This window comes from Microtus pennsylvanicus, chromosome 21 (genome assembly GCF_037038515.1).
Source record: "Microtus pennsylvanicus isolate mMicPen1 chromosome 21, mMicPen1.hap1, whole genome shotgun sequence".
Lineage (NCBI taxonomy): Eukaryota > Metazoa > Chordata > Mammalia > Rodentia > Cricetidae > Microtus > Microtus pennsylvanicus.
The window spans coordinates 26767611-26779740 of NC_134599.1; the positions used below are offsets into that span (position 1 = coordinate 26767611).

Consider the following 12130-nt stretch of genomic DNA (forward strand, 5'->3'; position numbering starts at 1 on the left):
GTGGGTCTCTGTCTCTATCTCCATCTATCGCCAAAGCAAGGTTCTATGGTGATATTCAAGATATACATCATTGCGTTAGAAGATCTTCACCAACCCTGCAACTGACAAAGGTCTGATTTCCAAAATATATAAAGAACTCAAGAAACTAGACTGTAAAAAAACTAATCAACCCAATTATAAAATGGGGCACTGAACTGAACAGAAAATTCTCAACAGAAGAAGTTCAAATGGCCAAAAGACACTTAAGGTCATGCTCAACTTCCCTAGCGATCAGGGAAATGCAAATCAAGACAACTTTAAGATACCATCTTACACCTGTCAGAATGGCTAAAATCAAAAACACCAATGATAGCCTTTGCTGGAGAGGTTGTGGAGTAAGGGGTACACTCATACATTGCTGGTGGGAATGCAAACTTGTGCAACCACTTTGGAAAGCAGTGTGGCAGTTTCTCAGGAAATTCGGGATCAACCTACCCCTGGACCCAGCAATATCACTCTTGGGAATATACCCAAGAGATGCCCTATCATACAACAAAAATATATATTCAACTATGTTCATAGCAGCATTGTTTGTAATAGCCAGAACCTGGAAACAACCTAGATGCCCTTCAATGGAAGAATGGATGAAGAAAGTATGGAATATAAACATATTATTAGCAGTAAAAAACAATGTCTTCCTGAATTTTGCATGCAAATGGATGGAAATAGAAAACACTATCCTGAGTGAGGTAAGCCAGACCCAAAAAGAGGAACTTGGGATGTACTCACTCATATTTGGTTTCTAGCCATAAATAAAGGACATTGAGCCTATAATTCGTGATCCTAGAGAAGCTAAATATGAAGGTGAACCCAAAGAAAGACATATAGTCATCCTCCTGGAGATTAACTTTCATTGGGCGATGAAAGCAGACAGAGACAGAGACCCAAATTGGAACACCGGACTGAAATCCCAAGGTCCAAATCAGGAGCAGAAGGAGAGAGAGCACGAGCAAGGAACTCACCCACATACTGAGACATTGGGGATGATCTATCGGGAACTCAACAAGGCCAGCTGGACTGGGTCTGAAAAAGCATGGGATAAAACCAGACTCGCTGAACATAGCGGACAATGAGGACTGCTTAGAAGTCAAGATCAATGACACTGGGTTTTGATCCTACTGCACGTACTGGCTTTGTAGGAGCCTATGCAGTTTGGATGCTCACCTTACTAGACCTGGAAGGAGGTGGGAGGTCCTTGGACTTCCCACAAGGCAGGGAACCCGGACTGCTCTTCCGCTGAAGAGGGAGAGGGACTTGATTGGGGGAGGGGGAGGGATATGGGAGGCGGTGGAGGGAGAAGGCAGAAATCTTTAATAAATAAATAAATAAAAAGAAAAAAAAGATATACATCAGTCTGACTATAGGACAAGGTCAATTCAGGCACCCTCTCCTCCACTGCACAGGGTCCAGCTATGGTCATCCCCGTGGACTTCTGGGAATCCCTTCAGAGCCAAGCCTCTTGCCAACCCCAAAATGGTTCCCTCAATTAAGGTATCTCTTTCCCTGTTCCTATATCCATACTTTCTCCATCTCAACCATCCCACTCCCCTAAGCTCTCCCCAACCCTCACCTTCTCCCTTCTCTCTCTCCCTCTCGCCTTCCCCCCATCCTCACCCCCATGCTCACAACTTTTGCCTGGCGATCTTGTCTGCTTCAAACTTCGTTATTTGCAGATGATATGATAGTGTACATAAGTGACCTCAAAAACTCTACCAGAAAACTCCTACAGCTGATAAATACCTTCAGTGATGTGGTATAATACAAGATCAACTAAAAAAAAATCAGTAGCCCTCCTATACATAAAGGATAAAGAAGCTGAAAGAAAAATCAGAGAAACATCACCTTTTGTAATAGCCACAAATAGCATAAATTATCTTGGGGTAACACTAACGAAGGAAGTGAGAGATCTTTTGACAAGAACTTTAAGTCTTTGAAGAAAGAAATTGAAGAGGATACCAGAAAATGGAAAGATTTCTCATGCTCTTGGATAGGTAAGATCAACATAGTAAAAATGGCAATCCTACCAAAGGCAATCTATGGATTCAATGCAATCCCCATCAAAATCCCAACAAAATCCTTCACAGACCTTGAGAGGACAATAATCAACTTTATATGGAAAAACAAAAAACCCAGGATATCCAAAACAATTCTATACAATAAAGGAACTTCTGGAGGCATTACCATTCCTGACTTCAAACTCTACTACAGAGCTACAGTAATGAAAACAGCTTGGTATTGGTATAAAAACAGAGACATTGACCAACGGAATCGAATTGAAGAACTGAATATTAATCCTCACACCTATGAACACCTGATTTTTGATAAAGAAGCTAAAATTATACAATGGAAGAAAGAAAGCATCTTCAACAAATGGTGCTGGTATAACTGGATGTCAGCCTATAGAAGAATGAAAATAGATCCATATCTATCACCATGCACAAAACTGAAGTCCAAATGAATTAAAGACCTCAATATAAATCCAACCACACTGAACCTGATAGAAGAGAAAGTGGGAAGTAGCCTGAAATACATGGGCACAGGAGACCACTTCCTACATATAACCCCAGTAGCACAGACAATAAGAGCAACAATGAATAAATGGGACTTCCTGAAACTGAGAAGCTTCTGTAAAGCAAAGGACACAGTCATTAAGACAAAAAGGCAACCTACTGATTGGGAGATGATCTTCACCAACCCCACATCAGACAAAGGTCTGAACTCCAAAATATGTAAAGAACTCAAGAAACTAGACATTAAAATTCTAAATAACTCAATTAAAAAAATGTGGTACTGAACTGAACAGAGAATTCTCAACATTAGAGTACTACACAGTGGTAAAAAAAAATGACATCTTGAATTTTGCATGCAAATGGAAGGAAATAGAAAACACTGTCCTGAGTGAGATAACCCAGACCTCAAAATATGAATATGGTATGTACTCACTCATTAGTGTATTCTAGCCATAAACAAAAGACATTGGTCCTATAGTTTGCGATTGTAGAGAAGCTAAGTAATAAGGTGAACCCAAAAAAACTTATATAGATCCTCCTAGAAATTGGAAGCAGACATTAATGATATTTTCACATTATGGAATAAGAATATTATCTCTTAGTATCTTTTATTTACTTCTGAAGATATATCTTCTCAGTCTCCAAAAACCTGGAAATAAAAAGTATCTTCTTAATTACATCAACAGTGGGGGCAAAGTAGAACCTCACTTGCTAATTCCAAGTCCAGCTTTAAAAAAAAAAAATTTGCCAGGCGATGGTGACGCACGCCTTTAATCCCAGCACTTGGGAGGCAGAGGCAGGCAGATCTCTGTGAGCTCGAGACCAGCCTGCTCTACAAGAGCTAGTTCCAGGACCGGCTCCAAAACCACAGAGAAACTCTGTCTCAAAAAACCAAAAAAAAAAAAAAAATTTTGTCTAGTTGCTTCACTAGAATTTTTACCACAGACCAAACATACCATTTTACCAAATATACCCACATAACAAACACACATACATAAAGACATGTGAACTTAATATAAAGTTATATTAAATATATTCATAATATGTACATACACACATAAAGATGTATATGTGTGGCTAGTTGTATAATTTGTGGGACCCAGTTTGAAATGAAATGTAAGATGTTTTTTAAGTGGCTAAGTGTGGGGGACTTCTGAGAATGTTCTAGTGCAACCATACAGGCTGCATGCCCATTAAGGACACCTGTGTACCTATCTACATGTAACATGAGAAACCTGAATGCCAGCTTCTCCCCGACATTATCTGCAGACTCACTAGACAAACATACAACATCCATTCCCCACTTGATGGTTCACCAAAGCATGGGGCTTTTTGGCACTTTAATATTTTAGTATAACAGAAAATATTTTCATTCAATAATAATTCTCATAACTTTTTAACTCAAATATAGACAAGAATGATGAGATTGTGTGTAACATTAAGCGGTTTAGCAAAGAATATTTTACCTTTGTTGTTACACCTATCCCTTCCGTTTTTTGTTTCTTTTTTTAAAAAAAAATATTTATTTATTTATTATGTATACAATATTCTGTCTGTCTGTATGTCTGCAGGCCAGGAGAGAGCACCAGACCTCATTATAGATGGTTCTGAGCCACCATGTAGTTGCCAGAAATTGAACTCAGATTTTTTGGAGGAGCAGACAATGCTCTTAACCACTGAACCATCTCTCCAGCCCCCCGTTTTTTTGTTTCTTTGGCAGGAAAAATCTACAGTGAAACTCAAGCATTCCAGTGTTTTAGTTCTAAATATTTAAAGGTTGATTTGTAACAGACAAGTTCTTTGTAATATTAACAAAGCCACATGTCCCTGCTACTCAGACAAACTAAGAAACATAATTATCACATAATTAGTCTGGATCAATTGTACAACCTCAAGACTGTCTCTGTACAGTTGCTTAAAATCAGGAGGACCCAAGGTTACTTGGCTGACACGTCCTCTGACTCCATAGCATACTCCCTGGTTTTCTTTTCTCTCAGCATCTGCTGGAGGAACTAGTCATGTCTATAGCATGTCCTCCACTCAGAAGTGGCTCATGGTGCCCCCACGGTTAGATGGATGTTAGAAGACACTAGCACTGTCTTCAGTTCTAACTGGAAACTGTAGTAGTACTGGGAGGCAAGCAAAATGCTTCTGGAATACTTAGAGCCCTGATGATGTTAATTTAGTTGTGGTATATTTTAATTTCCTATAGCTGCAACATGTTAGCACAGACTCGGTCATTTACACTATATACACTTACTGCAGTTCTGGAGGCCGGATATTTAACACGAGATTCAGCAACTATGCACCCCAGAGGCTTGTCTTATTGCTGCGCATCGCTGGTAGCCCACATTTGGATCGCTGTCAAAACTGTAAAATGACGTGAGTTTTTGTGACGGTGATGTGCTGCTCGGAAGTCTAGACAGACCCTCAAGGTCTCTGGGAATGCAGTCCACATTATCTTCCAGCATTTCCTGCTGCTGCTGGGGCCAACGTCTTCTCTGCCCAGTGTCCCTGTGTTCATTCTTTCCAGTTTCTCTAATTATTGCCACTTTGCACCTACGTTGACTTTGAAGTTCCTCGTTTCCCAAATCTTCATGCCCTTTCACATCTCCTATTCCTCTTTCTTTCCTCATTTACGCTATAACCCTGGCTACAAGCAGAAAACAGCCTCCGTGCCCTAGTCTGAATGTTTTGGAATTTCCTCCCAAACCTCATATTCTGAACTCCAGTGAGTTCCTTTCTCTTTCACTTTATATTCCTCTCTCTGCTCAGAGCGTATCATGCCTGTCTCTATCCCCCTAGTGCTTGGATTATAGATGAGGGACCCCAAGTGCTGGGATTAAAGGTGTGAGCCACCACTGCCTGGCCTGTATGGCTGACTAGTGTGGCTGCTTTGCACATTAGTCTACAGGCAAGCTTTCTTTAATAAAACACAAATAATATACCGCTATAGACAGCATTCTAGGACTTCTTCAGCCTGCAGCTCCAAACTTTTCCACATTCCTCCCACAACCCAGCTCTGAAAGCTTAAGGGCCATGTGGCAGGTTTACTGCCACAAAACCCTCCTTCTGGTTCCATTTCATGGCTTTCTCGTCACAGCGACTACCTGAGAGAGGCAACGTAAGGACAAAGAGATTTATTTGGAATCCCAAAGTCAGAAGCTGCAGTTCACATGATGAGGCATGCGCAGCAGAGGGCATAGTTCATGTTGGCATGGGTGTCCGAGGAGGGTGGACGTGAGTATGACCGGAATGCAATACATGGATGGAATTGTCAAAGACTAACTTTAAAAACGTTCTTGAAATAAAAACTTTTGTGCGAGTTTTTCTTTCCTTTCAGTATCTACCAATGTTCCAGCTCAGACTAGGTAGCACAAGGAAGGCCATATGTCCAAAGTGGAACACTTTTTCAGAAGGCCCTAATGTGTGTGTCCTTTCTTTTTCTCTGAGTTGTTCTTCCATTCAGCCAAGATCCTCAGAATTTCAGATGTACTAGGTCGTTCCTTGGGTTCCTTCAAGAGCAATCTCCTTAGAAGCCTTTTCTGTAATTATAAATAAGAGTCAGTACTAAGAAAGAAAACAGTGGAGAAAATAAAACCAATGACTTTCAAATGCTTACTTCTTTGTTGTCAAATATATCATCGGGGAAGATGCCGTCTCTTAGCTTTTCGAAAAACTGAAATACAACAAATAGATGTATTTACTAAGAAAACAATTTATATGGAGAAAAAAAACTAAATACACTTATGACTGGAGATACATTAAATCTAGAATAGTTCTTAAATTTAGGACTCTTTAGTCAAGAAGCATGCAGAACTCCCCTTCCTGGACCTACCCCGATCTGATAACCATCCTTAAGATCCATGCTTTGAAGGGCTAAGTTCAGGAGGCCCATCACTTCCCTTCTGTTCTGGGATGCTAGGCCGTGCATCTTTTCATCATCCCTCTTTTAGGGAAGATAAGGCTGTTTTGACTCCAGGCAAACCCCTCTCGAGTCTGCTGTCTCCAGTGCTGCCTCACTACCTACCCACCGACATAACAAGCCCAAAGGCTTTCCTCAGTGTAGCCCAACCTTCTCTCCAGCCCCACCAATCATTGGCTTCAGATAAAACCACCTTGCCTGCTATTCCCAACACACACTGCACATTCGTATCTCCATGTTGGGGTTACATGCTTTTTATTTCAACTATTAGAATGAACTAACCCAGGTTAATTGTCTTCTGACCTCCATTAGCATGCCATAGCATGTGGACATATGCACACATTTGTGTGTGCGAGTGTGTGTATGTATGTGTGTGCACAAATGCGCTTATATAGATAATCTGAACAAAACTTGATCTTTCAGTACCCAAGTTATGCATTTCCATGGAATCTAAATCCAGACTTCTGGAGAGATCTTTTAGCTCCTTTTGCACATTTTCTGTCTCTAAAACTCTCAATCGCCGGGCGGTGGTGGCGCACGCCTTTAATCCCAGCACCTTGGAGGCAGAGGCAGGTGGATCTCTGTGAGTTCGAGACCAGCCTGGTCTACAAGAGCTAGTTCCAGGACAGGCTCCAAAACCACAGAGAAACCCTGTCTCGAAAAACCAAAAAATAAAAATAAAAAATAAAAAAAATAAAACTCTCATTCATTTTTGGCTGTTATCTTTCTTCTTCGAAAATTAATCCCTTGAGAAACTGACTGATTTTTATATTCATGTAGCACTTAAAGCAGAACTGCCCTCTAATCAGTGAAATTTTGTCGGCATACAAAAGTACAAATCTTATGGGATATACCACATATTTTATAGACAGCCTTTTTTACTTATAGCAAAATGGTTGTCCACACTTGAAAGAGGAGTTTATATTTCACTTACAAGCAGAGTCATGAGGTCAAACACCCTCACCGAGTGGCAGGCGATAGCGTTAGTGCCTGAAGAGTGACAACCAGCGCTTTAATCTGCTTAGTTCTCCCTTGGGATATTTACCTTTACTTTTTCTGAACTGGTGACACATATGTGCAGAAGTTCCGCTAGAATAAGGCCTAAAGCAAAGATGTCCACTTCTTTCCCACATTCCTGTGAAGATTTCTGGAAGCCAAAATACATTTGTCTTTGTTACTCACCTAATACAAGTTTCTATGCCTTCTGATAAAAAAGCTATAAACTATATATTACATCAAAATGTCTGTTTATTCTGTATTTTAGTTGACCACTAAAATTAACCATCACGTAGAAACAGAGGGAACACAATAAAGGTTATATAAAACAAATCTATAGCCAATTTTATACTAAATTATAAAACTAGGAGCATTTCTACCAAAATTAAGAGTAAGACAATGGGATGTACTTTTGCTTTCCCTGCCTATATTCAATATAGTTCTTCAACTCTTAGCTAGACAAGAGAAAGATATAGAAGAATTCAAGTAGAAAAATAAGCTAGATCCCCACTTTTAGACAATACTATCCTGTACACAAGAGATTCTAAAGATTCTACCACAAACTGAACACAAAGTCAACATTCAAAAATTAGTAGTTTTGGGGCTGGACAATCGCTCAGCTTTTGAAAGTACTCTCTTTGTCAGCAAAGAACCTGAATTCAATTCCCAACACCTATATGGTGACCTGTGACTCCAGTATCTGACACCCTCTTCGGGGCTCAATAGATACTAGGCATGCACACGGTACACATACATACAAATATAAAGGAAAACTCATACACATGAAATAAATCTTTTTAAAAAAAATCAGCAGATTTTCTATGTTCTAATAACGAACCACTAAGATAATTAATCTTATTGATGATAACTTTAAAATATTACTACTGGATATAGTGATAGACACCTTTGAGCCCAGCACTTGAAAAGCAAAGGCAGAAGGCTCTCTAAGTTTGAGGTCAGCCTGCTCTATAGAGTGAGTTTCAGGATAACCAGGGCTGCACAGAGAGACCCAGACCTCCTGTGCTTGTGAATCAGCAAAATTAACATGGAAAATACTATAGTACTAGATGTGATTTACAAATTCACTGTAATCTCCATCAAAATTCCAATAACATACTCAACAGAAAGGAAAAAATCTCTCTCTCTCTCTCTACCCCTGTCTTTCTCTCTCCTCTCTCACACATACACTCTCCCTCTCTATAGCTCCCCCTCTCCATGTATGTGTGTGTGTGTGCTCACATGAGCACACACCTGGGGTCTATGTACACAAAAATCAGTTCAGACTGGATTAAAGACCTAAAACTGTGAGACTGTCAGAGAAATTACGGAGAAACAGTATAAGATACACAAGCATAGACAAGGACTTTTTGGGAAGGGCTTTAACATCCCAGAAAATAATATCACGATCTAGCAATTGCATGAAATTATGAAGCTTCTGCACAGCATGAGAAACAATTGCCAGAGAAGAAACAGCCCAAAGAAAAACAAAATCTTGGCTAGCTGAGCATACAATAAATTTCTAATCTCCAAAACATAGAACGAGTCCCAAAAAACTAAATACAAAACTAACTTTTAACATCCCACCCAGTCAATTAATGGGAGCTAATAAAGCATATCAGACTGTTCTGAAAAGCTAAGAATAAATGGCCAAGAAACGCGGAAATAATCAACATCTTTGTCAGCATTTGTTGTTGCTTTCTTTATAACAGCCAATCTGGATGGGGCAAGATGAAATCTTTTTTATTTTTTAGTTTTTCGAGACAGGGTTTCTCTGTGGCTTTGGAGCCTTTCCTGGAACTAGCTCTGTAGACCAGGCTCGTCTCGAACTCACAGAGATCCGCCTGCCTCTGCAACCCGAGTGCTGGGATTAAAGGAGTGCGCCACCATCGCCCGGCTTGCAAGATGAAATCTTACTCAGGTATAACTTTCCTGGGTTTGGATTCTGAGTCAACACACAACAGAGATACTTGATTATCCATAGTTCTATTCACAATAGTCAAGTTATGGGATCAGTCCAAGTGGTCATCAGAAGATGTAAGGATAAAGAAAACATGTATGTACATATATATATATAAAACGTGTGTATACACATATGCATACCAATATATAGACATATAAATATACACACATATATACACATACACATATATAAAATGGAGTTTTATTCAGATGTAAAAAACAAGATCATCCAACATTTAAGAAAACAGATACAACTGGTTACAATCATATTAAAGGAAGAGTCCCAGCTCAGAAAGAAAACTACCACATTTTCTCTCATTTTTGGACCTTAGTTCTATATAAAGTAAACTAATACACTCGGCTATGCCAACACACAGTAGAAAGGGAACTAGTGGAAAACAGAGACTGGCAAAGGGGAGGGAACAGAAAGAGGGCAATACAGGGACAGATATTGTAGTGCGTGTGATATGGGGAGGGATATAGAAGAGCGTGTGATACAGGGATGGATATGGAAGAGCGTGTGATACAGGGACGGATATGGAAGAGCGTGTGATACAGGGACGGATATGGTAGAGCGTGTGATACAGGCACAGATATGGTAGAGCGTGATACAGGGACGGATATGGAAGAGCGTGTGATACAGGGATGGATATGGAAGAGCGTGTGATACAGGGACGGATATGGAAGAGCGTGTGATACAGGCACAGATATGGTAGAGCGTGATACAGGGACGGATATGGAAGAGCGTGTGATACAGGGATGGATATGGAAGAGCGTGTGATACAGGGACGGATATGGAAGAGCGTGTGATACAGGCACAGATATGGTAGAGCGTGATACAGGGACGGATATGGAAGAGCGTGTGATACAGGGATGGATATGGAAGAGCGTGTGATACAGGGACGGATATGGAAGAGCGTGTGATACAGGGACGGATATGGTAGAGCGTGTGATACAGGGACGGATATGGAAGAGCGTGTGATACAGGGAGGGATATGGAAGAGCGTGTGATACAGGGACGGATATGGTAAAACGTGTGATATACTTGGAGATTGTCTTTATGAAATTCAGCACTAATACAGTGAATACAAACGAATAAAACATGTTTAATGTGCTAGGATAGTAAATTTACTACATTAATCATTTATTTTAACAATTACATGTTTGTAAGCACTTTCACAATGTTTTGTAACCATCACCATCTCATTTCTAGAAATTTCCATCGTGCCAAGTAGAAATTGTATATATTATACAATTAATTCCTTACTTCCACAAGCTCTCTGGTAACCTTCTTTTTTCCTTTTCTGTCTCCATGAATTTTACTTAAATGGCACTGTAAAATATTTACTATATAATAATGAAGTAACTATATATTATAAATGGGGAGATCAGGTGATAGCCCTTCCACATACATATGAAAAACTTAATTCAAAATAGGTCAAAATATTGGAAAAAATTATCATCTTCTGGTATGAAATGTCTTCAAAGTAAAAATGAGAAGACTGGTAACCATCAAGAAACTACAGATAAACACAGCAAAACCTTATAATCCATTAACAGTATCGAAAGCAAAAACGTAACAGGGAGGAAAAAAATTGCAGTATTGAATCATACACAGAACTGTCAACCAAAACGTGGAAAGATTCCTTGTAAATACATAGCAAAAGACAGACTGTTTATGAAAAATGGGAAAATATGTTTAGAGAGTTTACAGGAAAAGATATGTAAATATATTAAAAGATTCAATACTTTCAAACACATCTAGAAGGTAAGAAGGAAAGCAAAGCTGGTGACTATGAGATGGCAGCACTCTTGGGTCCTTTACTATGAGGTTATTAATGATCACTTTTTCAATGACAACTTGGAGGCACTTACTATGTTTGGAAAGCAATTCTCTCTCAATTCTTTCACTTCACATCCAGAAGTCTACCATAGAGTATCAAAGACGTGCCCTTAGCTCTGGGTGTCTACATTTTACACACCTGCACACTCAGCCAAGTCCAGATCCACTGTGCAAATAAAACTGCATGTATAATGCATATATACAGACCTTTTCCCGCTATACTCATTACCCCCTAAGCAACATATTATACAGCTTTGTGTACACTGCTTTTATCGTCTTAGGTACTACATGCAACAGAGACGGAGGCATCTCTCACATTTATTGGCTCGCTACCCTAACTAGCATGTTGACTTCTATGTTCAGTGGGAATACGTTATATTCAGTCTCAAAACATACTGTAGAGGGTCTGTAAGACAGTTCAGAAGGTAATGGTTTAGGCCTCCAAGCCTGGTGGCCTGAGTTCCATCCCAGGGGATCCAGAACCTCTTCTGGTCTCTGTAGACACTGAATGCATATGATGCATAGACATACAAGCAGGCAAAACACTCATACAATATACATATAAATATCTATGTATATACACTTGGTATATATGATGTATACATGCTATACATGTGTTGCATGTATGTGTGCAGGTATAAATGGTGTATATGCATTGTATATATGGTATGTGTGTCATATGTAGTATATATGTGTGTTATGTATGATATATATGTGGTATGAGTGGTATATATATGGTATATGTGTATATATATGTGTGTGTGTGTGTAGTGATATTTAGTTGTATTTAACAAATAAAGCTTGCCTGAAGATTGGAGTGCAGAACTAAGCCACTAGAGGCCAGAGAGTAGATCACAT

The 12130-nt window shown here is 39.5% G+C and overlaps 1 protein-coding gene across 2 annotated transcripts in view; it reads right to left on the bottom strand.

Moving 5' to 3' along the window:
- Positions 1-5674: 5674 nt before the first annotated feature.
- LOC142839545 (interferon-induced, double-stranded RNA-activated protein kinase-like) overlaps positions 5675-12130 on the bottom strand; it is a 39609-nt gene continuing 33153 nt past the window's right edge. The window contains exons 14-16 of one of the 2 annotated variants that reach the window (XM_075955771.1): positions 7520-7621; positions 6172-6228; positions 5675-6094 (exon numbers count right to left, since the gene is read on the bottom strand). In XM_075955771.1, the coding sequence (XP_075811886.1) occupies positions 5972-6094; positions 6172-6228; positions 7520-7621 (282 nt within the window). In that variant the 3' untranslated portion in view covers positions 5675-5971. The remainder of the gene's footprint in view (positions 6095-6171; positions 6229-7519; positions 7622-12130) is intronic. The other variant, XM_075955772.1, reaches the window with a different exon arrangement.